The sequence below is a fragment of the Pristiophorus japonicus genome, chromosome 16, assembly GCF_044704955.1.
Source record: "Pristiophorus japonicus isolate sPriJap1 chromosome 16, sPriJap1.hap1, whole genome shotgun sequence".
Classification (NCBI taxonomy): Eukaryota; Metazoa; Chordata; class Chondrichthyes; family Pristiophoridae; genus Pristiophorus; species Pristiophorus japonicus.
Window position 1 is genome coordinate 126,148,338 of NC_091992.1, and position 17,916 is coordinate 126,166,253.

At 47.1% G+C, this 17,916-nt stretch overlaps 1 protein-coding gene across 1 annotated transcript in view; it reads left to right on the forward strand.

Annotated features, from left to right (window-relative positions):
- Positions 1-7,559: 7,559 nt before the first annotated feature.
- The window catches only part of LOC139227167 (alpha-N-acetylgalactosaminide alpha-2,6-sialyltransferase 2-like), a 76,423-nt gene continuing 66,066 nt past the window's right edge, over positions 7,560-17,916 (forward strand). Inside the window, exons 1-2 of the mRNA XM_070858231.1 lie at positions 7,560-7,838; positions 17,395-17,587. Of these exons, the coding sequence (XP_070714332.1) occupies positions 7,714-7,838; positions 17,395-17,587 (318 nt within the window). The 5' untranslated portion in view covers positions 7,560-7,713. The remainder of the gene's footprint in view (positions 7,839-17,394; positions 17,588-17,916) is intronic.

The window sequence follows — 17,916 nt, forward strand, 5'->3', positions numbered from 1 at the left end:
TTATCCAGATCGCTCAGGGATTTGGCAATTCCGGGTAAACGAATTCTCCGATAGGGCGAATTTACATTTTAAAGCTAATAATTGAAGGTGATAGAACCACCCACAAAGATTTAGTTCATGTTATTTGAACGTGAACGTAATAAAATAAATGAAAATTGATTCATCACGTTTCGAAATTTATAATTATTTTATTCTGTTAAAACTGAGATTGATTTTTAAAATAGCGATCTTATATCTGCTTGTTTAAATGAATTCATTTTCTTAATTAAAATGTTGTGGATGATATGGGTTTACAGAACCTCATAAGAAGTAAAATGAGAATTCTCCTCAAAAAACCAACAACATATTTCATTGCTTGAGCACGTGCCCAAGTCATTATTTTGTTTTTATTCACTTTCATTGTCTGAATCGCTCATCTCTTCGTCAGATTTGTCTTTATTGATGACTATGCCGATAAGTTCCTCATCAGTGTAAGTTTGTGTTACATCCGTTTCGATGTCAACATCTATCCACTTAGCAATGTCATCTTCTGCTAGGGATTTAAGTGCATTTGTTTCATGTGCACTGCTGACAATCTCCACGATTTCTTTTACAGCCTGTTTTTTTTGTTAGGCCGTACATAAAAACCTTTGAATTCTTCATCATCAGAAGCACTGTCTTCCAATATGACATTGGGCCACAACTTGCGCCAACACCTCTTCAATGTAGCATTTTTTACTTCTCTCCATGCCAGCGAGCGTGCATAGATGGCATCTTTAATATTGTATGCTCTCTGGAAATCAGAGATTGATTGATCGCTATTAATCAATTTGCGCATGAAGTTATTCCTATAATGGCACTTGAAGTTTTGTATGATGCCTTGATCCATAGGTTGAATGAGTGAGGTCACATTGGGGGGCAGATAGCATGCGAAGATACCACAACTAGACACTAATTTTGACTCATGCCTTGACGGAAGATTCAGAAGCATCGGTGAAACTTTCTAAATCTTTTGCTTCTTGATATCATAAATTGTTGATGATCCAACTTCATATTCGCCCATCAAAGTGCGCACACTTCTGCCAGCTTCAGACTTCTTTATAATTTTACATTTCTGCTGAATGTTCAATACTTTTCGTTTCCTTTTAGTGCTGTCACAAGACATTTTAAATTGTGCACCCGACTGCTTGAACTGCTTTCAATGCGTGTGACAAGTGAGAAAGAAGTCCACGCCTGCGTCAATATATGGGTAATTGAGCAACCTGTTCACGTTTGCGATAGTTGAAGTGAGCGAGATATTCACGTGTGTGACAGTTATTTTAAATTCCGTTATGGCGGGTTTTCCGTTACATTTGTATCCGGATAAACGAGAGTTTCCTGTGTATGTTTTCTCGCAGTAGGCATACATGTTACCAATATATCACCAACGATGTCTCCGCAAGATCCTACAAAGCTCCTGAAAGGACAGGCGCACAAACATTAGCGTCATCGGCTAGGCCAGCATTGAAGCACTGACCACACTTGATCAGCTCCGCTGGGCAGACCACATAGTTCGCATGCCAGACACGAGACTCCCAAAGCAAGCGCTCTACTCGGAACTCGTCCACGGCAAACAAACCAAAGGCGGACAGAGGAAACGTTACAAGGACACCCTCGAAGCCTCCCTGATAAAGTGCGACATCCCCACTGACACCTGGGAGTCCCTGGCCAAAGACCGCCCTAAGTGGAGGAAGTGCATCCGGGAGGGCGCTGAGCTCCTCGAGTATCGTCGCCGAGAGCATGCAGAAATCAAGCGCAGGCAGCGGAAGGAGCGTGCGGCAAACCAGGCTCCCTGCCCACCCTTCCCCTCAACCACTGTCTGTCCCACCTGTGACAGAGACTGTGGTTCTCGTATTGGACTGTACAGCCACCTAAGAACTCATGCTAAGAGTGGAGGCAAGCCTTCCTCGATCCTGAGGGACTCCCTATGATGATGTGCATAAAGCAACACACAATTAAAAGATAGCAAAGCAGCAGAAAATCACGAAATGCTGTGTAATATAACAACAACCAAGTGCTGGAAACATTCAGCAGGTCAGGCTGCATCAACAGAGAGGATGCCTTTTCATCAGAACCGCATGAAGTATTTAGAGACATTGTAATGATAACAACAACAACAACTTTTATTTATGTAGCGCCTTTGACGTAGTAAAATGTCCCAAGCCGCTTCACAGCAGTGTTATAAGACAAAACAGATAAATTTGACACCCGAGCCACATAAGAAGAAATTACAGCAATTGAATGAAAGCTTGATCTAAGAGGTAGGTTTTAAGGAGCGTCTTAAAGAAGAAAAGAGAGGTGGAGAGGTTTAGGCAGGGATTTCCGGAGCTTAGGACCCAGGCAGCTAAAGGCGCGGTCACTGATGGTTGAGCAGTTATAATCAGGGATGCCCAAGGGGGCAGAATCTGAGGAGTGCAGTCATCTCGTGGGGTTGTGAGGCGGAAAGAGATTAGAGAGACAGGGAGGGGCGAAGTGAAGTTGTAGATTTCTGAGACTGACATTTGGAAAGAAGATACTTTGTGCCAGAGGAGACAACCGAAACAAATGAGAGACTCGATTGTGGGAAGAGGTCGCTCAAGTTCCAGGTGCATACTTTGTGAAAGGAGCGGCAGATGAAGATACGGTGATCCAACACCAAGTGGAAAGTAGCAAATGTCAAACATTTGCAAATTGATTTTAATGATGAAGACTTGACTAATTTGTTGCACTTGGGGTTAATGGTTCCAGGAAGAAACTATGTCTGGCATTTAAATTTTGAATTGTGGGGGGGGGAGAAATTCACTATCGCCCGGGGGCGCAAATGGCTTTGCGAACGGGCGTGGCATTGACATCGACTCTCGCCATATTCGGATGGAGTTTTGGGTCGGCGTTGCACCCCGATTTCCTGCGCCCGCAGATCATGATTTAATCACCGTGCACATCGCCCCGGTAGCGCCCCCGACCCAAAATTGGTTTCCGCCCCCTGCAGAAGTAGCGACAGCTGCAGGTAGCATGCATCAGGTAGGCAGGCGGCCAATGATTAAAGGCGAGCTGGCCGAGGTATGTTTTAAAAAAAAGTAACTTGCCCTGTTGCTGGTTTTTTTTTGCGGATTCCTGCCCGCGATCATTCAGCCTAGCACTCTGCTTGAGTGCTGGGCTGGCCGCATGGGATCACCATTACCTTGGTAGCCCAGGTAGCTGCCTTTTATATTGCAAAGCCTGCAGCAATGGCCCTTCCCTTTAAGTGTCCCTGGGATCACGTGGACCAGACCAACCAATGGCAAAGAGGGATTCCTATTACGCTCATGGGGATTCCATTTATGTACGGAATCCCCCATAAGCACAATACAAATCACCTAAAAAATAAAATTTCACACCACTTAAATAAAAATAAATGATCACAGCTTCACAAGAAACATAAAATAAGGCAGATCATGGGAGCTAAGGTATCCTGAAGGTAATTTGAATAGATTAAAGTGAGATAGTCCGGATATCATCAAGACTAGGGAGACAGACGTGTTCTGCTTGAAGCTAGGAACAAGAGAGATAAGGCATTTTCCATTGAGGTGAAGGAATGTGTCGATGAGATAACATGGAAATAGTAGGGTTGTTGGAAAATTACTGGAAGCGGGCGTAGCCAAGATTCCACCTTTGGTCTGAGTGACAATGGTGTTTTGACCACTAGAACTAATTTTTTAAAAGGTGATTTTGTTAAAGGCCATATGTGGACACAGGCCAAACAAACTTTTGATGAGAAATGGGTTAAAACATCGATACTCAAAAAATAGTTTCACACAAAGATTGCTGCAAGGGCGAAGAACAGACTGAAGACGACACCACCTGTGTCCGAGAAGTTCCAGAGACCAAGGGCTGCGAACCACCTGTTGAGCTATCGCTTGTTACGTATATTACGCCGTAAGCTTAATAAATCTTGATCTATTACTCAAACATACTGGCTGCTTCCTATTGGTGTCTTGAACCTTTAAAATGATTACAGTGCCCTTGCACATGAATCATGGAAAGTTAACATAGTATGTTGGCCTTTATTACTGAAAATTGAGTACAAGAGTAAAAACATCGTACTGCAATTATATAGGGCCCTGATGAGACCACACCTGGAGTATTGTGTACAGTTTTGGTGGCCTTACCTAAGGAAAGATATACTTGCCTTAGAGGGAGTGCAACGAAGGTTGACCAGACTGATTCCTGGGATGGAGGAATTATCCTATGAGGAGAGATTGAGTAGACTAGGCCTATATTCTCTGGAGTTTAGAAGAATGAGAGGTGATCTCATTGAAACATACAAAATTCTTGCAAGGCTTGACAGGGTAAATGCAGGGAGGATGTTTCCCCTGGGCTGGGGAGTCTAGAACCAGGGATCACAGTCTCAGAATAAGGGGTCAGCCATTTAGGACTGAGATGAGAAACTTCTTCACTCAGAGGGTGGTGAATCTTTGGAACTCTCTACCCCAGAGGACTGTGCAGGCTCAGTCTTTGGGTATATTCAATGTGATTTTATCCATTTTGGCTCAGTTAGTAGCACTCCTGTCTCTGAGTCTGAAGGTTGTGTGTTATATCCACACCCCAGGACCTGAGCACGTAACTCAGGTTTGGTGCTCCAGCGCGGTCGTGTGGTGTGCTGCCATGCTCTGCCGGAACGTCTCCTTTCTGGTGAGACATTCAGCTGAAGCCCAGTCTGTATGTTCCGAGGGACGCTCACCACCTTCTTGAGTTATTCAAAACAGAGCAGAGAGATCGAGTTTTATACTTATTCATTCTCGGGATGTGGGCGTCCCTAGTTGCCCTTGAGAAGGTGATGGTGAACAATGCTTCCCTCTAAACCGCGCATGTGCACGGGTGCGCAGTAACCTGCAAGGCCGCTCACAGGCTTTTACACTGGAAATACTGCACGTGCAGAGATTTAAAGGCACTGCACATTGAAAGAAACAGTGCAACGAAGCGCAGCTCACAGGGAACATTGCTGGTGAGCTGCCTTCTTGAACCGCTGCAGTCCGTGTGGCGAAGGTACTCCCACAGTGGTGTTCGGGAGGGAGTTCCAGGATTCTGACCCAGTGACGATGCAGGAATGGCCGTTATATGTCCAAGTCGGGATGGTGTGTGATTATGGAGGGAACTTGCAGGTGGTGGTGTTCCCAAGCACCTGCTGCCCTTGTCCTTCTAGGTGGTGGAGGTCCTGGGTCTAGGAGGTGCTGTCAAAGTGTTCTGTTTCAATCAATGCCTGCTAGGAAATAGGATTAAATGGTCAAACATCTCAATCCCACTTGCGGGAGCTTACTATATGCGAACTGGCTGCTGTTTTTTCCTATATAACTGCACTGCACTTCAAGGTACAGGCAACTCTCGATTATCCGGCTCCCTCGGGGATTGGGCTATGCCGAGTAAATGATTTCTCCGTTAGAGCGAGTTGACATTACAGTTCATGCTTACAGTAGTGCAGGTGTGCTCTAACCAATAGCTGTAGCGTATCTTCTAATCCTTGAATTCTAGTCCTCTAGATCTGAAGACCATTAGGCTTGTTGATTACTTCCTGTAACTGTTCATGGCATTTTAGTTAATTTTGAGAGGCAGTGGACCTGTGTGCGAGCAGCAGCGGGAGCTGAGGCAAGGCAGAGCGCTTAAAAGCAAGGCTCAACAGGCAACATTCGAAAGGAACATCAGAGTTTCAAAGTGACGTCACGCACCCACAGAATTTTAAATGCCATTACAACTGTTTCCTGTGGCATCCGTGTGCAGATAATCGAGAGTTGCCTGCAATAACATGTCTCTGAAGGACTTTGAAAGGCAGCTGAAAGGCAGCGAAAAGCCACTGTAAAAACCCACATTCCTTTTCTTGTGCCTTCTGCAGCTCGATGAGAACAAAAAAAAATAATGGGCAGTCCATAAAATGTGTTTTTCTTTAGGAACTGCAGGTGTGGGAGCCAATGCCAGTCAGCAAGCACAGGGGTGATGGGTGAACACGACTTGGTGCAAAGTAGAATGTGGGCAGCAGAGTTTTGGATGAGGTCAACTTCGAAATCCTGGCAACCCACAACCCGCTGATTCATGAACTCAAGTTTAGTAACATGGCCCCAAGTGTCAGCAGGCTGGGGGGGTGGGGGAGGAGGGGGGTGGGTACAGCACAACTGAATCTGGCCTTGTCGATGCATCCACCAGCAATAGGACTGGCTGCATTGTGATGAGGATTTGGAAGCCCCATCTGCCCATCCTACTCTTGGGGATATTAATGCTATTGCCTGGCTAAAATCAGCTAACCGAGCGCAGATCCATCCTTCGAAATCGTTGTACTTTTTTGTTTTTTGACAGCAAGGGCAGACATTGACGACGAGGTCCAACACCGCCTCCAGTGCGCCAGCGCAGCCATTGGTCGCCTGAGGAAGAGAGTGTTCCAGGATCAGACCCTCAAATCTGACACCAAGCTTACAGTCTACAGGGCTGTAGTAATACTCTCCCCCCTGTATGGCTCAGAAACATGAGCCATATACAGCAGACACCTCAAGTCGTTGGAGAAATACCACCAACGATGTCTCAGCAAGACCCTGCAAATCCCCTGGGAGGATAGACGCACCAACGCCAGTGTTCTCAACCAGGCCAACATCCCCAGCATCGAAGCACTGACCACACACGACCAGCTCTGTTGGGCGGGCCACATTGTCCGCATGCCTGACACAAGATTCCCAAAGCAAGCGCTCTACTCGGAACTCTTACACGGCAAGTGAGCCCAAGGTGGGCAGAGGAAACGTTACAAGGACACCCTTAAAGCCTCCCTGATAAAGTGCAACATCCCCACCGACACCTGGGAGTCCCTGGCCAAAGACCGCCCTATGTGGAGGAAGAGCATCCGGGAGGGCGCTGAGCACCTCGAGTCTCGTCGCCGAGAGCATGCAGAAACCAAGAGCAGACAGCGGAAGGAGCGTGCGGCAAACCAGACTCCCCACCCACCCTTTCCTTCAATCACTGTCTGTCCCAATTCCAGCATTGGACAGTTCAGCCACCGGAGAACTCAGTTTTAGAGTGGAAGCAAGTCTTCCTCGATTTGGAGGGACTGTCTATGATGACGACTTTTTGGTTTATTCACATGTTGAAACACTTGCCAACCTATATACTCAGCCAATGCTCAACCCATACATCATAGACCTTCCCTTTTGTTCTTTCCTCCCGTCTCCCTCTCAAGGTCCCAAAGAATCTGTTACATTTCGAACTATTTCCAGTTCTGATGAAGGGTCACTGACCTGAAACGTTAACTCTGTTTCTCTCTCCACAGATGCTGCCTGACCCGCTGAGTATTTCCAGTATTTTCTGTTTCTATTTGTTATGTTCAGCCACACTGCAGCGACTCAATGCATGTGGCACTGCCATTATTTACGCTCACATCTCACCAGGTCTGTATAAGAAAACTGTTCAAAGTTACATCACAGCCGGCACCGAGCATCGTTCCTGAACCAGTTCAGTGACTGCAACCCGGCTGTGAGTTTGTGCAATGTGGGTGTGTTTCAAGGCGTTGTGTAAAGCGTTTTGTCAACTTTACTCATTGTTAATCGAAGGTGTTCGATGAATGGTGTGTGCACGGGGGGAGGGCTGAGCTAGATATTTAACAACGAGCTAAGGGTAGTTTTTTTGTTTTTGTTTTTCCAACTGAACGGCCACAATTGTGGATAATTTATTTCTGAAAGTTGCCAGCTAATCAATGAGATTGAAATGATGAGGGTTAAGCACATCAAGAAGTTTTTTGTTCTAAGTGTCGGTTCTCTGGCGGTCATTTTTATCTACCATATCCTTCTCAGTGGATTGGATTTGAACTCCATCTACAGATTTACGAACAGGTACGGGATTTTGTCTTTCTGTGCAACTTTTGCCTCTCTGCTTGATGTACTCGGAAGATAAGCTACTTTCTATTACCGCGTTCCTGCACGTTTATATTGTTGTTGCTAACTTGAAATTAACTCTAACCTTCTCCTAAAAAAAGTTAAGAGACTTGCATTTATATCATCATCATAGGCAGTCCCTCGGAATCGAGGAAGACTTGCTTCCACTCTAAAAGTGAGTTCTCAGGTGGCTGAACAGTCCAAGTCGGGAATTACAGTCTCTGTCACAGGTGGGACAGACAGTGGTTGGGTGGGACTGGTTTGCCGCACGCTCCTTCCGCTGTCTGCGCTTAGTTTCTGCATGCTCTCGGCAATGAGACTCGAGGTGCTCAGTGCCCTCCCGGATGCACTTCCTCCACTTAGGGCGGTCTTTGGCCAGGGACTCCCAAGTGTCGGTGGGGATGTTGCACTTTATCAGGGAGGCTTTGAGGATATCCTTGAAATGTTTCCTCTGCCCGCCTTTGGCTCGTTTGCCATGAATGAGTTCTGAGTAGAGCGCTTGCTTTGGGAGTCTCATGTCTGGCATGTGAATGATGTGGCCTGCCCAATGGAACTGATCGAGTGTGGTCAGTGCTTCAATGCTGGGGATGTTGGCCTGGTCGAGGACGCTAACTTTGGTGCATCTGTCCTCCCAGGGGATTTGTAGGATCTTGCGGAGACATCGTTGGTGGTATTTCTCCAGCGACTTGAGGTGTCTACTGTCCATGGTCCATGTCTCTGAGCCATATGGGAGGGTGGGTATTACTACAGCCCTGTAGATTTATAAAGCACCTTTCCCGACCTTAGGGACGTCCCAAACCGCTTTGCAGCCAATGAAGTACTGTTTAAAGTGTAGTTACTGCTGTAATGTAGGAAATGTGGCAACCATTTTGTGCAGAGCAAGCTCCCACAAACAGCAATGTGATAATGACCAGATAATCTGTTTTAGTGACATTGATTGAGGGATAAACATTGGCCAGGACACCCAGGATAAATCCCCTGCTCTTCGAAATAGTGCCATGGGATCTTTTACGTCCTCCTGAGAGAGCAGACGTGGCCTCGGTTTAACGTCTCATCCGAAAGACGGCACCTCCGACAGTGCAGCACTCCCTCAGCACTGAACTGGGAGTGTCAGCCTGGATTTTTGTGCTCAAGTCTCTGGAGTGGGACTGTGAACCCACAACCTTCTGCCTCAGAGGAAAGGGTGGTACCACTGAGCCACTGCTGGCACCATCAGTCAGTTGCCTCTCTGAATGTATTTTCTCTCTCTCTTCAGTCGGTGAATTAACCATTGGAAATGCAGGGGCCAGCTAGTGAAAATTCTGTGCTGTACTTTATTAAAAACTGTCCACAGAATGAGCATAACGTGTACATAAAAACAGGAGTTCTTATCTCCCTCACGATCACCACCCAGAAAGGGGTGTATTTCGCCCCCCTCCCCCCAGTTAGGTTTGATCTGTTACATATAATACTTCCTTACTGATGTAAAACTTATGATTTTATTTTTAAAAGCAAACAATTTTCTGCTGCCTCCCATTTTTTTTATTCGTCCTGGGATGTGGGCGTTGCTGGCAAGGCCAGCATTTATTGCCCATCCCTAATTGCCCTTGAGAAGATGTGGTGAGCCACCTTCTTGAACCGCTGCAGTCCGTGTGGTGAAGGTACTCCCATAGTGTTGTTAGGGAGGGAGTTCCAGGATTTTGACCCAGTAACGATGAAGGAACGGCCGATATATTTCCAAGTCAGGATGGTGTGTGACTTGGAGGGGGACGTGGAGGTGATGGTGTTCCCATGCGCCTGCTGTCCTTGTCCTTCTAGGTGGTAGAGGTCGCGGGTTTGGGAGGTGCTGTTGAAGAAGCCTTGGTGAGATGCTGCAGTGCATCTTGTAGATGGTACACACTGCAGCCACGGTGCGCCGGTGGTGGAGGGAGTGAGTGTTGAAGGTGGTGGATGGAGTGCCAATTAAGCGGGCTGCTTTGTCCTGGATGGTGTCGAGCTGATTGAGTGTTGTTGGAGCTGCACTCATCCAGGCAAGTGGAGAGTATTCCATCACACTCCTGACTTGTGCCTTTTAGATGATGGAAAGGTTTTGGGGAGTCAGGAGATGAGACACTGGCCGCAGAATACCCAGCCTCTGACCTGCCCTTCTTGCCACAGTATTTATGTGGCTGGTCCAGTTAAGCTTCTGGTCAATGGTGACCCCCCCCCCCAGGATGTTGATGGTGGAAGATTTGATGATGGTAATGCTGTTGAATATCAGGGGGAGATGGTTAGACTCTCGCTTGTTGGAGATGGTCATTGCCTGGCACTTATGTGGCGCGAATGTTACTTGCCACTTATCAGCCCAAACCTGAATGTCGTCCAGGTCTTGCTGCATGTGGGCACGGACTGCTCCATTATCTGAGAAGTTGCGAATGGAACTGAACACTGTGCCATCATCAGCGAACGCCACTTCTGACCTTATGATGGAAAGAAGTTCATTGATGAAGCAGCTGAAGATAGTTGGGCTTAGGACACTGCCCTGAGGAACTTGTGCAGCGATATCCTGGGGCTGAGATGAGTGACCTCCAACCACCACAACTTTGTACTAGGTATGACTCCAGCCAGTGGAGGGTTTTCCCCTGATTCCCATTGACTTCAATTTTACCAGAGCTGCATGATGCCACACTCAGTCAAATGCTGCCTTGGTGTCAAGGGCACTCACTCTCGCTTCACCATTGGAATTCAGCTTTTTTGTCCATGTTTGGACCAAGGCTGTAATGAGGTCTGGGGCTGAGTGGTTCTGGCGGAACCCAAACTGAGCATTGGTGAGTAAGTGCCTCTTGATAGCACTGTCGACAACACCTTCCATCACTTTGCTGATGATTGAGAGTAGACTGATGGGCCGGTAATTGGCCGGATTGGACATATCTGGGCAGTTTTCCACATTGTCGGGTAGATGCCAGTGTTGTAGCTGTACTGGAACAGCTTGACTAGAGGCACGGCTAGTTCTGGAGCACAAGTCTTCAGCACAATAGCAAGGATATTGTCGGGGCCCATAGCCTTTGCTGTATCCAGTGCGCTCAGATGTTTCTTGATATGACGAGGGGTGAATCGAATTGGCTGAAGACTGGCTTCTGTGATGGTGGCGACCTCCGGAATGGGCCGATATGGATCATCCACTCGGCACTTCTGGCTGAAGATGGTTGCATATGCTTCAGCCTTGTCTTTTGCTGGGGTCCGCCATCACTGAGGATGAGGATATTTATAGAGCCTCCTCCTCCCGTTAGTTGTTTAATTGCCCACCACCATTCACGACTGGATGTGGCAGGACTGCCGAGCTTTGATCTGATCAGTAAATTGTGGGATCGCATAGCTCTGTTTATAGCATGCTGCTTCCACTGTTCGTGTGCTGAAGCTTCTCTAGGTTGGTACCTCATTTTCAGGTACGCCTGGTGCTGCTCCTGGTATGCTCTTCTGCACTCCCCATTGAACCAGGGTTGGTCACCTCTCTTGATGGTAATGGTAGAGTGAGGGACATGCCGGGCCATGAGGTTACAGATTGTGGTGGAATATAATTCTGTTGCTGCTGATGGCTCACACGCCTCATGGATGCCCAGTTTTGAGCTGTTAGAATTGTTCTGAATCTATCCCATTTAGCACGGTGGTCGTGCCACACAACACGATGGAATGTGTCCTCCGTGTGAAGATGGGACTTCATCTCCACAATGGCTTGCGATGGTCACTGTTACCAATACTGTCATGGATAGATGCATCTGCACAGGTAGTTTGGTGAGGACGAGGTCAAGTAAGTTTTTCTCCTCGTGTTGCTTCTCTCACCGCCTGTGCAGACCCAGTCTGGCATATATGTCCTTCAGGACTCGGCCAGCTCTGTCAGTAGTGGTGCTACTGAGTCACTCTTGGTGATGGACATTGAAGTCCCCCACCCAGAGTGCATTCTGTGCCCTTGTTACCCTCAGTGCTTCTTCCAAGTGGTGTTCAACATGGAGGAGTACTGATTCATCAGCTGAGGGAGGGCGGTGGGTGGTAATCAGCAGGAGGTTTCCTTGCCCATGCTTGACCTGAAGCCATGAGACTTCATGGGGTCCAGAGTCAATGTTGAGGACTCCCAGGGCCACTCTATCCAGACTATATGCCACTGTGCGGCCACCTCGGGTGGGTCTGTCCTGCTGGTGGGACAGGACATACCCAGGGATGGTGAAGGAGGAATCTGAGACATTGGCTGAAAGGTATGAGTCTGAGAGTCTGGCTGTTGCTTAACTAGTCTGTGGGACAGCTCTCCCAATTTTGTCAAGTCCCCAGATGTTAGCAAGAAGGATTTTGCAGGGTTGACTAGGCTGGGTGTGCCATTGTCATGTCCAAAGCCAGTGCCAAGATCGAGGCCGGGTAGTCTGTCCAGTTTTATTCTGATTATTGTTTTCTGTAGCGCTTTGTTACAACTGAGTGGCTCGCTGGGCCATTTCAGAGGGCAGTTAAGAGTCAACCACGTTGCTGTGGGTCTGGAGTCACATATAGGCCAGACCAGGTAAGGAAGGCAGATTTCCTTCCCGAAAGGGCTTTAGTGAACCAGATGAGTTTTTACGACAATCCGATAGTTTCATGGTCACCATTACTGACACTAGGTTTTTATGCCATGTGTCTTATTCCAATGAAAAAATGTATTTTTGCAGCAAATTCCTATTTTACTCTCCGGAGACCTTGACAAACTGGCAACAAGTTAACTTTGAAGTGTACATAATAATAAATCTGCTTCCTGGCCATGAGTTAGTGAGGGAAATAGGCTGTGTGGTTACTTGCTAATGCTGCTGAATCTGTCTAACTCCAACTCTACCTGAGCTCTAATCACAAACAAAATCAATCTAAACCTTTCACAAGTGCAGCGTTTGGGTGTCTACTTCTTCTTAGGCAGTCCCTCGGAGTCAATAAAAATATAAGAAATAGAAGCAGGAGTAGACCATATGGCCCCTCGAGCCTGCTCCACCATTCAATAAGATCATGTCTGATCTGATCATGGACTCAGCTCCACTTCCCTGCCCGCTCCCCATAACCCCTTAGCCCCTTATCGCCCAAGAAACTATCTAATTCTGTCTTAAAGGAATTCAATGTCCCAGCTTCCACAGCTCTCCAAGGCAGCAAATTCCACAGATTCACAACCCTATGAGAGAAGAAATTCCTCCTCATCTCTGTTTTAAATGGGCGGCCACTTATTCTAAGATCATGCCCTCTAGTTCTAGTCTCCCCCATCAGTGGAAACATCCTCTCTGCATCTACCTTGTCAAGCCCCCTCATAATCTTATATGTTTCGCTAAGATCACCTCTCATTCTTCTGAACTCCAATGAATAGAGGCCCATCCTACTCAACCTTTTCTCATAAGTCAACTCCCTCATCCCCGGAATCAACCTAGTGAACCTTCTCTGAACTGCCTCCAAAGCAAGTGTACCTTTCGTAAATATGGAAACCAAAACTGCACGCAGTATTCCAGGTGTGGCCTCACCAATACCTTGTATAGCTGTAGCAAGACTTCCCTGGTTTTATACTCCATCCCCTTTGCAATAAAGGCCAAGATACCATTGGCTTCCCTGATCACTTGCTGTACCTGCATACTAACATTTCGTGTTTCATGCACAAGTACCCCCAGGTCCCGCTGTACTGCGGCACTTTGCAATCTTTCTCCATTTAAATAATAACTTGCTCAAAGTGCATGACCTCACACTTTCCAACATTATACTGCATCTGCCAAATATTTGCCAAGGATGACTTGTTTCCACACTGATATGAGTTCTCAGGTGACTGATGAGACCAATGCGGGACCTAGAGTCTTTGTCGCAGGTGGGGGGGCAGACGGTGGTTGAAGGGACGGGCAGGTGGGGGGCTTGGGTTGCCGTGCACTTCTTCCGCTGTTTACGCTTGGCTTCCGTGTGCTCCCGGCGAAGAGACTCGAGGTGTTCGGCGTCTTCCTGGATGCTTCTCCTCCACTTTGAGCGGTCTTGCACTATTTCAAAGAGGCTTTGAGGGTTTCCTTGAAGCATTTCCTCTGCCCACCTTGCCGTGTCGGATTTGCAAAAGTTGGGTGTCTACATTCTCCTGCTGACATTGCCCAACTTCTCTTGTTTGTTTCCACTTGAATGTTCTCACAAAGAACTGCCCCAGGGAATTGGCCGTGGCCCAAAACCTGCAAATGTTGCTTACGTAAGTTTTCCTGGTAAAAGGACATTGGACCCGTCGAGCCCGTGCTGGCTCTCTGCAAGAGCACTTCAGCTAATCCCACTCCCCCGCCCTTTCCCTGTAGCTCTGCAAATTTTTTTCCTTTCAGGTACTTATCCAATTCTTTTTTGAAAGCTACAATTGAATCTGCCTCCACCACCCTCTCAGGCCGTGCATTCCTGATCCTAACCACTCGCTGCATAAAAAAGTTTTTCCTCATGTCGCCTTTGGTTCTTCTGCCAATCGCCTTAAATCTGTGTCCTCTGGTTCTCCACCCTTCCGCCAATGGGAACTTTTTCTCTCTCTCTACTCTGTCCAGACCCCTCATGATTTTGAACACCTCGACCAAATCTCCTCTCAACCTTCTCTGCTCCAAGGAGAGCAACCCCAGCTTCTCCAGTCTATCCATGTAACTGAAGTCCCTCATCCCTGGAATCATTTTGTAAATCTTTTGTGTACCCGCTCTAAGGCCTTCACGTGGTTAGTATCTGTGCACTGTTGTGGGACAGCCAGAGCAACTTGGGTGGAGGCAAAAGTCACTCACTCCTGTGATTCAGCTCATAAAACCACCCCTGCTACCCGCAACGCAGTTTTCCAAGTTGATAGGAAGGCTGATGTTCGGTGAGATATACTTGGTGTCTGCATCTCCTCAAATGGCTTTTAGATGGTAGAATTGTTTTCAGTTAGATTTGTTGGGCTCCCATTCAAAACACACACAAAATACCATTTGCTCTCTTAATGACTTGCTGTACCTGCATTAACTTTCAACTTCCTAAGGGGAATGATCAGGGTGGGAGAGAGTGTTTTGTGTGTAACTTGTGGTGCTGTGATTATAGGAGAGTGCAGGGAAATACTGGGGGTACTGAGGCTGGAGGTGTCAGCAGAACAAGAGAGCAGTATTTTTATCTTCACATCTCTGGTGAGGTAATTGAACCTCTCTCGGCATTGCAGCCATGTCCTGGGAGCTCGGCTTCTGTGAATGACCTTCTTTGCCTTCTCTTCCTACTGGTGGTGGAGGTGTTGCCGGGTGAGCTGTCTGTTCCTTGGGCGGAGGATCAGGATCTCCCCCCACCCCGCCCCCCACCCAGCTGGACCAGTGCCTGCAATGTGGCATCAGAGAATCTGGATGTCCTCTCTTCCACCTCCAGGAGTAGGAGGGAACACTGAAGAGAAATGAAAAGAAGGGAAAATGATGGAAATGCACAGGAGGTCAATCATTATCTGGAAGAGAAAGATGGGGTAAATAGGTGTAGTCACCAACAGAGCTTCTGATTCTTTCCATGGAAAAATGGTCAAGAACCTGTGACCACTGTGAAATGGAAGCCGTTCCATGTTTGGTATCGAGGGTCATGATCAAACATTGCCGGGTCAGGTATGGCAAGGTTCACAGCAGGTTAAAGCCACTGCTCTCTGCTCCAGTAATATGGGGCAGATTTTTAATTTGACCCCCAACGTAGAACCGGGGTTGGGGTTTAGAATCATGGAATCATAGAATCTTACAGCCATTCGGCCCATCATGCATGTGCCGGCTCTTTGAAAGAGCGATCCAGTTAGTCCCTTTCTCCATCGCCTTGCATATCTTTTCCTTCAAGTAGTTATCCAATTCCCTTTTGAAAGTTATTGAATTTATTTCCATCGCCCTTTCAGTCAGAGCGTTCCAGATCATCACAGACTTGCATTTATATAGCGCCTTTCATGACCACCAGACATCTCAAAGCACTTTACAGCCAATGAAGTACTTTTGAAGTGTAGTCACTGTTGTAATGTGGGAAACGCGACAGCAAGCTCCCAGAAACAGCAATGTGATAATGACCAGATAATGAGCAGGGAGCAGTGGCTTTAACCTGTTTTAGTGATGATGATTGAGGGATAAATATTGGCCATGTTTGGTATCTAGGGGATAACTCCCCTACTCTTCTTCCAAAATAGTGCCATGGGATATTTTACATCCACCTGAGAGGCCAGACAGGGCCTCGGTTTAACATCTCGTCCGAAAGACGGCATTTCCGACAGTGCGGTGCTCCCTCGGCCCTGCACTGGAGTGTCAGCCTAGATTTCTGTGCTCAAGTTCCTGGAGGGGACTTGAACCCACAACCTTCTGATGCAGAGGCCAGTGTGCTGCCCACTGAGTCACGGCTGAAAAAACTCTCCTCGTATCACCTCTGGTTCTTTTGCCAATGACCTTAAATCTGTGTCCTCGGGTTACTGACTCTTCTGCCACTGAAAACCGTTTCTCCTTATTTACTCTATCGAAACCCTTCATGATTTCGAACACCTCTATTAAATCTCCACTTAACTTTGTCTACTCTAAGGAGGACATGCAGTGGTCTCACTCCGCTTTGCTCCAACGTCATATGTGACCTTAAGTCCAGATTTGCACCACACAACGTTAGTGTTGGTGGAAAGTACCACTTTGTGCTAACCGTGTAGTATAAATATTCTCATGGTCATGGTCATAAATAAGCTCATGGTCTACAGGGCTGTAGTAATACCCGCTCTCCTAAATGGCTCAGAGACATGGACCAAGTAGAGTCGACAACTCAAGTCGCTGGAGAAAGACCACCAATGAAGTCTCCGCAAGATCCTGCAAATCTCCTGGGAGGACAGATACACCAACGTTAGCATCCTCAACCAGGCCAGCCATCCCCAGCATTGAAGCACTGACCATACTCGACCAGCTCCGTTGGGCGGTCCACATTGTTTGCATGCCCGACACAAGACTCCCAAAGCAAGTGCTCTACTCGGAACTCCTACACGGCAAGCGAGCCAAAGGTGGGCAGAGGAAACGTTTCAAGGACACCCTCAAAGCCTCCCTGATAAAGTGCGGCATCCCCACCAACACCTGGGAGTCCCTGGCCAAAGACCGCCCTAAGTGGGGGAAGTGCGTCCGGGAGGACGCTGAGCCCCTCGAGTCTCATCACCGAGAACATGCAGACATCAAGCGAGGGGCAGCGGAAATAGCTTGCGGCAAACCAGTCCCACCCACCTTTTCCTTCAACGACTGTGTGTCCCACCTGTGACGAGAACCTATGTTTCTCGTATTGGACTGCTCCGTCACTGAAGAACTCATTTTTAGAGTGGAAGTAAGTCTTCCTCGATTCCGAGGGACTGCCTATGAATGATGAATGGTAACTATATAGTATAAATATATCATTGGATTGAGTTCTGAATTTTTATAAGAGTACCTTTTAGAGGGGCGAGAATTTTCCAAAGCCTTTTACGCTTGGAAGTTTTGCCTATATTACACACCTCTTATTTTTAAGAGATGAAATAATATGGGTGGGAATACTCTTGTGTTCTCAACCTGTTTATCAAATGTTCTTTTTGTAGTAAATTGACGGAGATGTTTTACAAAGATAACAACGTGATGAGTAATGATATTTTTGAAGTGTCCACTCAAACAATACTCAAAAATGCTACTGGTGCCGGAGATGGGACAAGTGCACCGACCCGAAAGCTGACCACAACCGAACCACCGTACCTCGGTGACTGGTATGCCACAGATGGTACCTACCTTCATTCGGTAAGTTGTCATTTTGATTTACTGCTTCGAGTTAGTAACGTCGGTCTGTTTGGATGGTGGGCTCAGTGAGGGAGATTGAGAAAGCTCCCAGCTCAGGAAGATGGTGTAAAGAAGAAGATGCATTATGTATTGGAGCAAAAGATTGTCTCGTGCTCTCGTATTCACTGCTGAAATGTCATTGAATGCAGAGCCCATTGTGGGCCTCATGCAATTTTAAGTTCGAATAATACTTTTAGACAACAGTGTCGTGCTGCAAAATGCTTTTCAAAGGGTTCAATACAGGAGGCAATGAAAAGCGAGGTATGAACTCTTACAGCATTTCCTCTTGT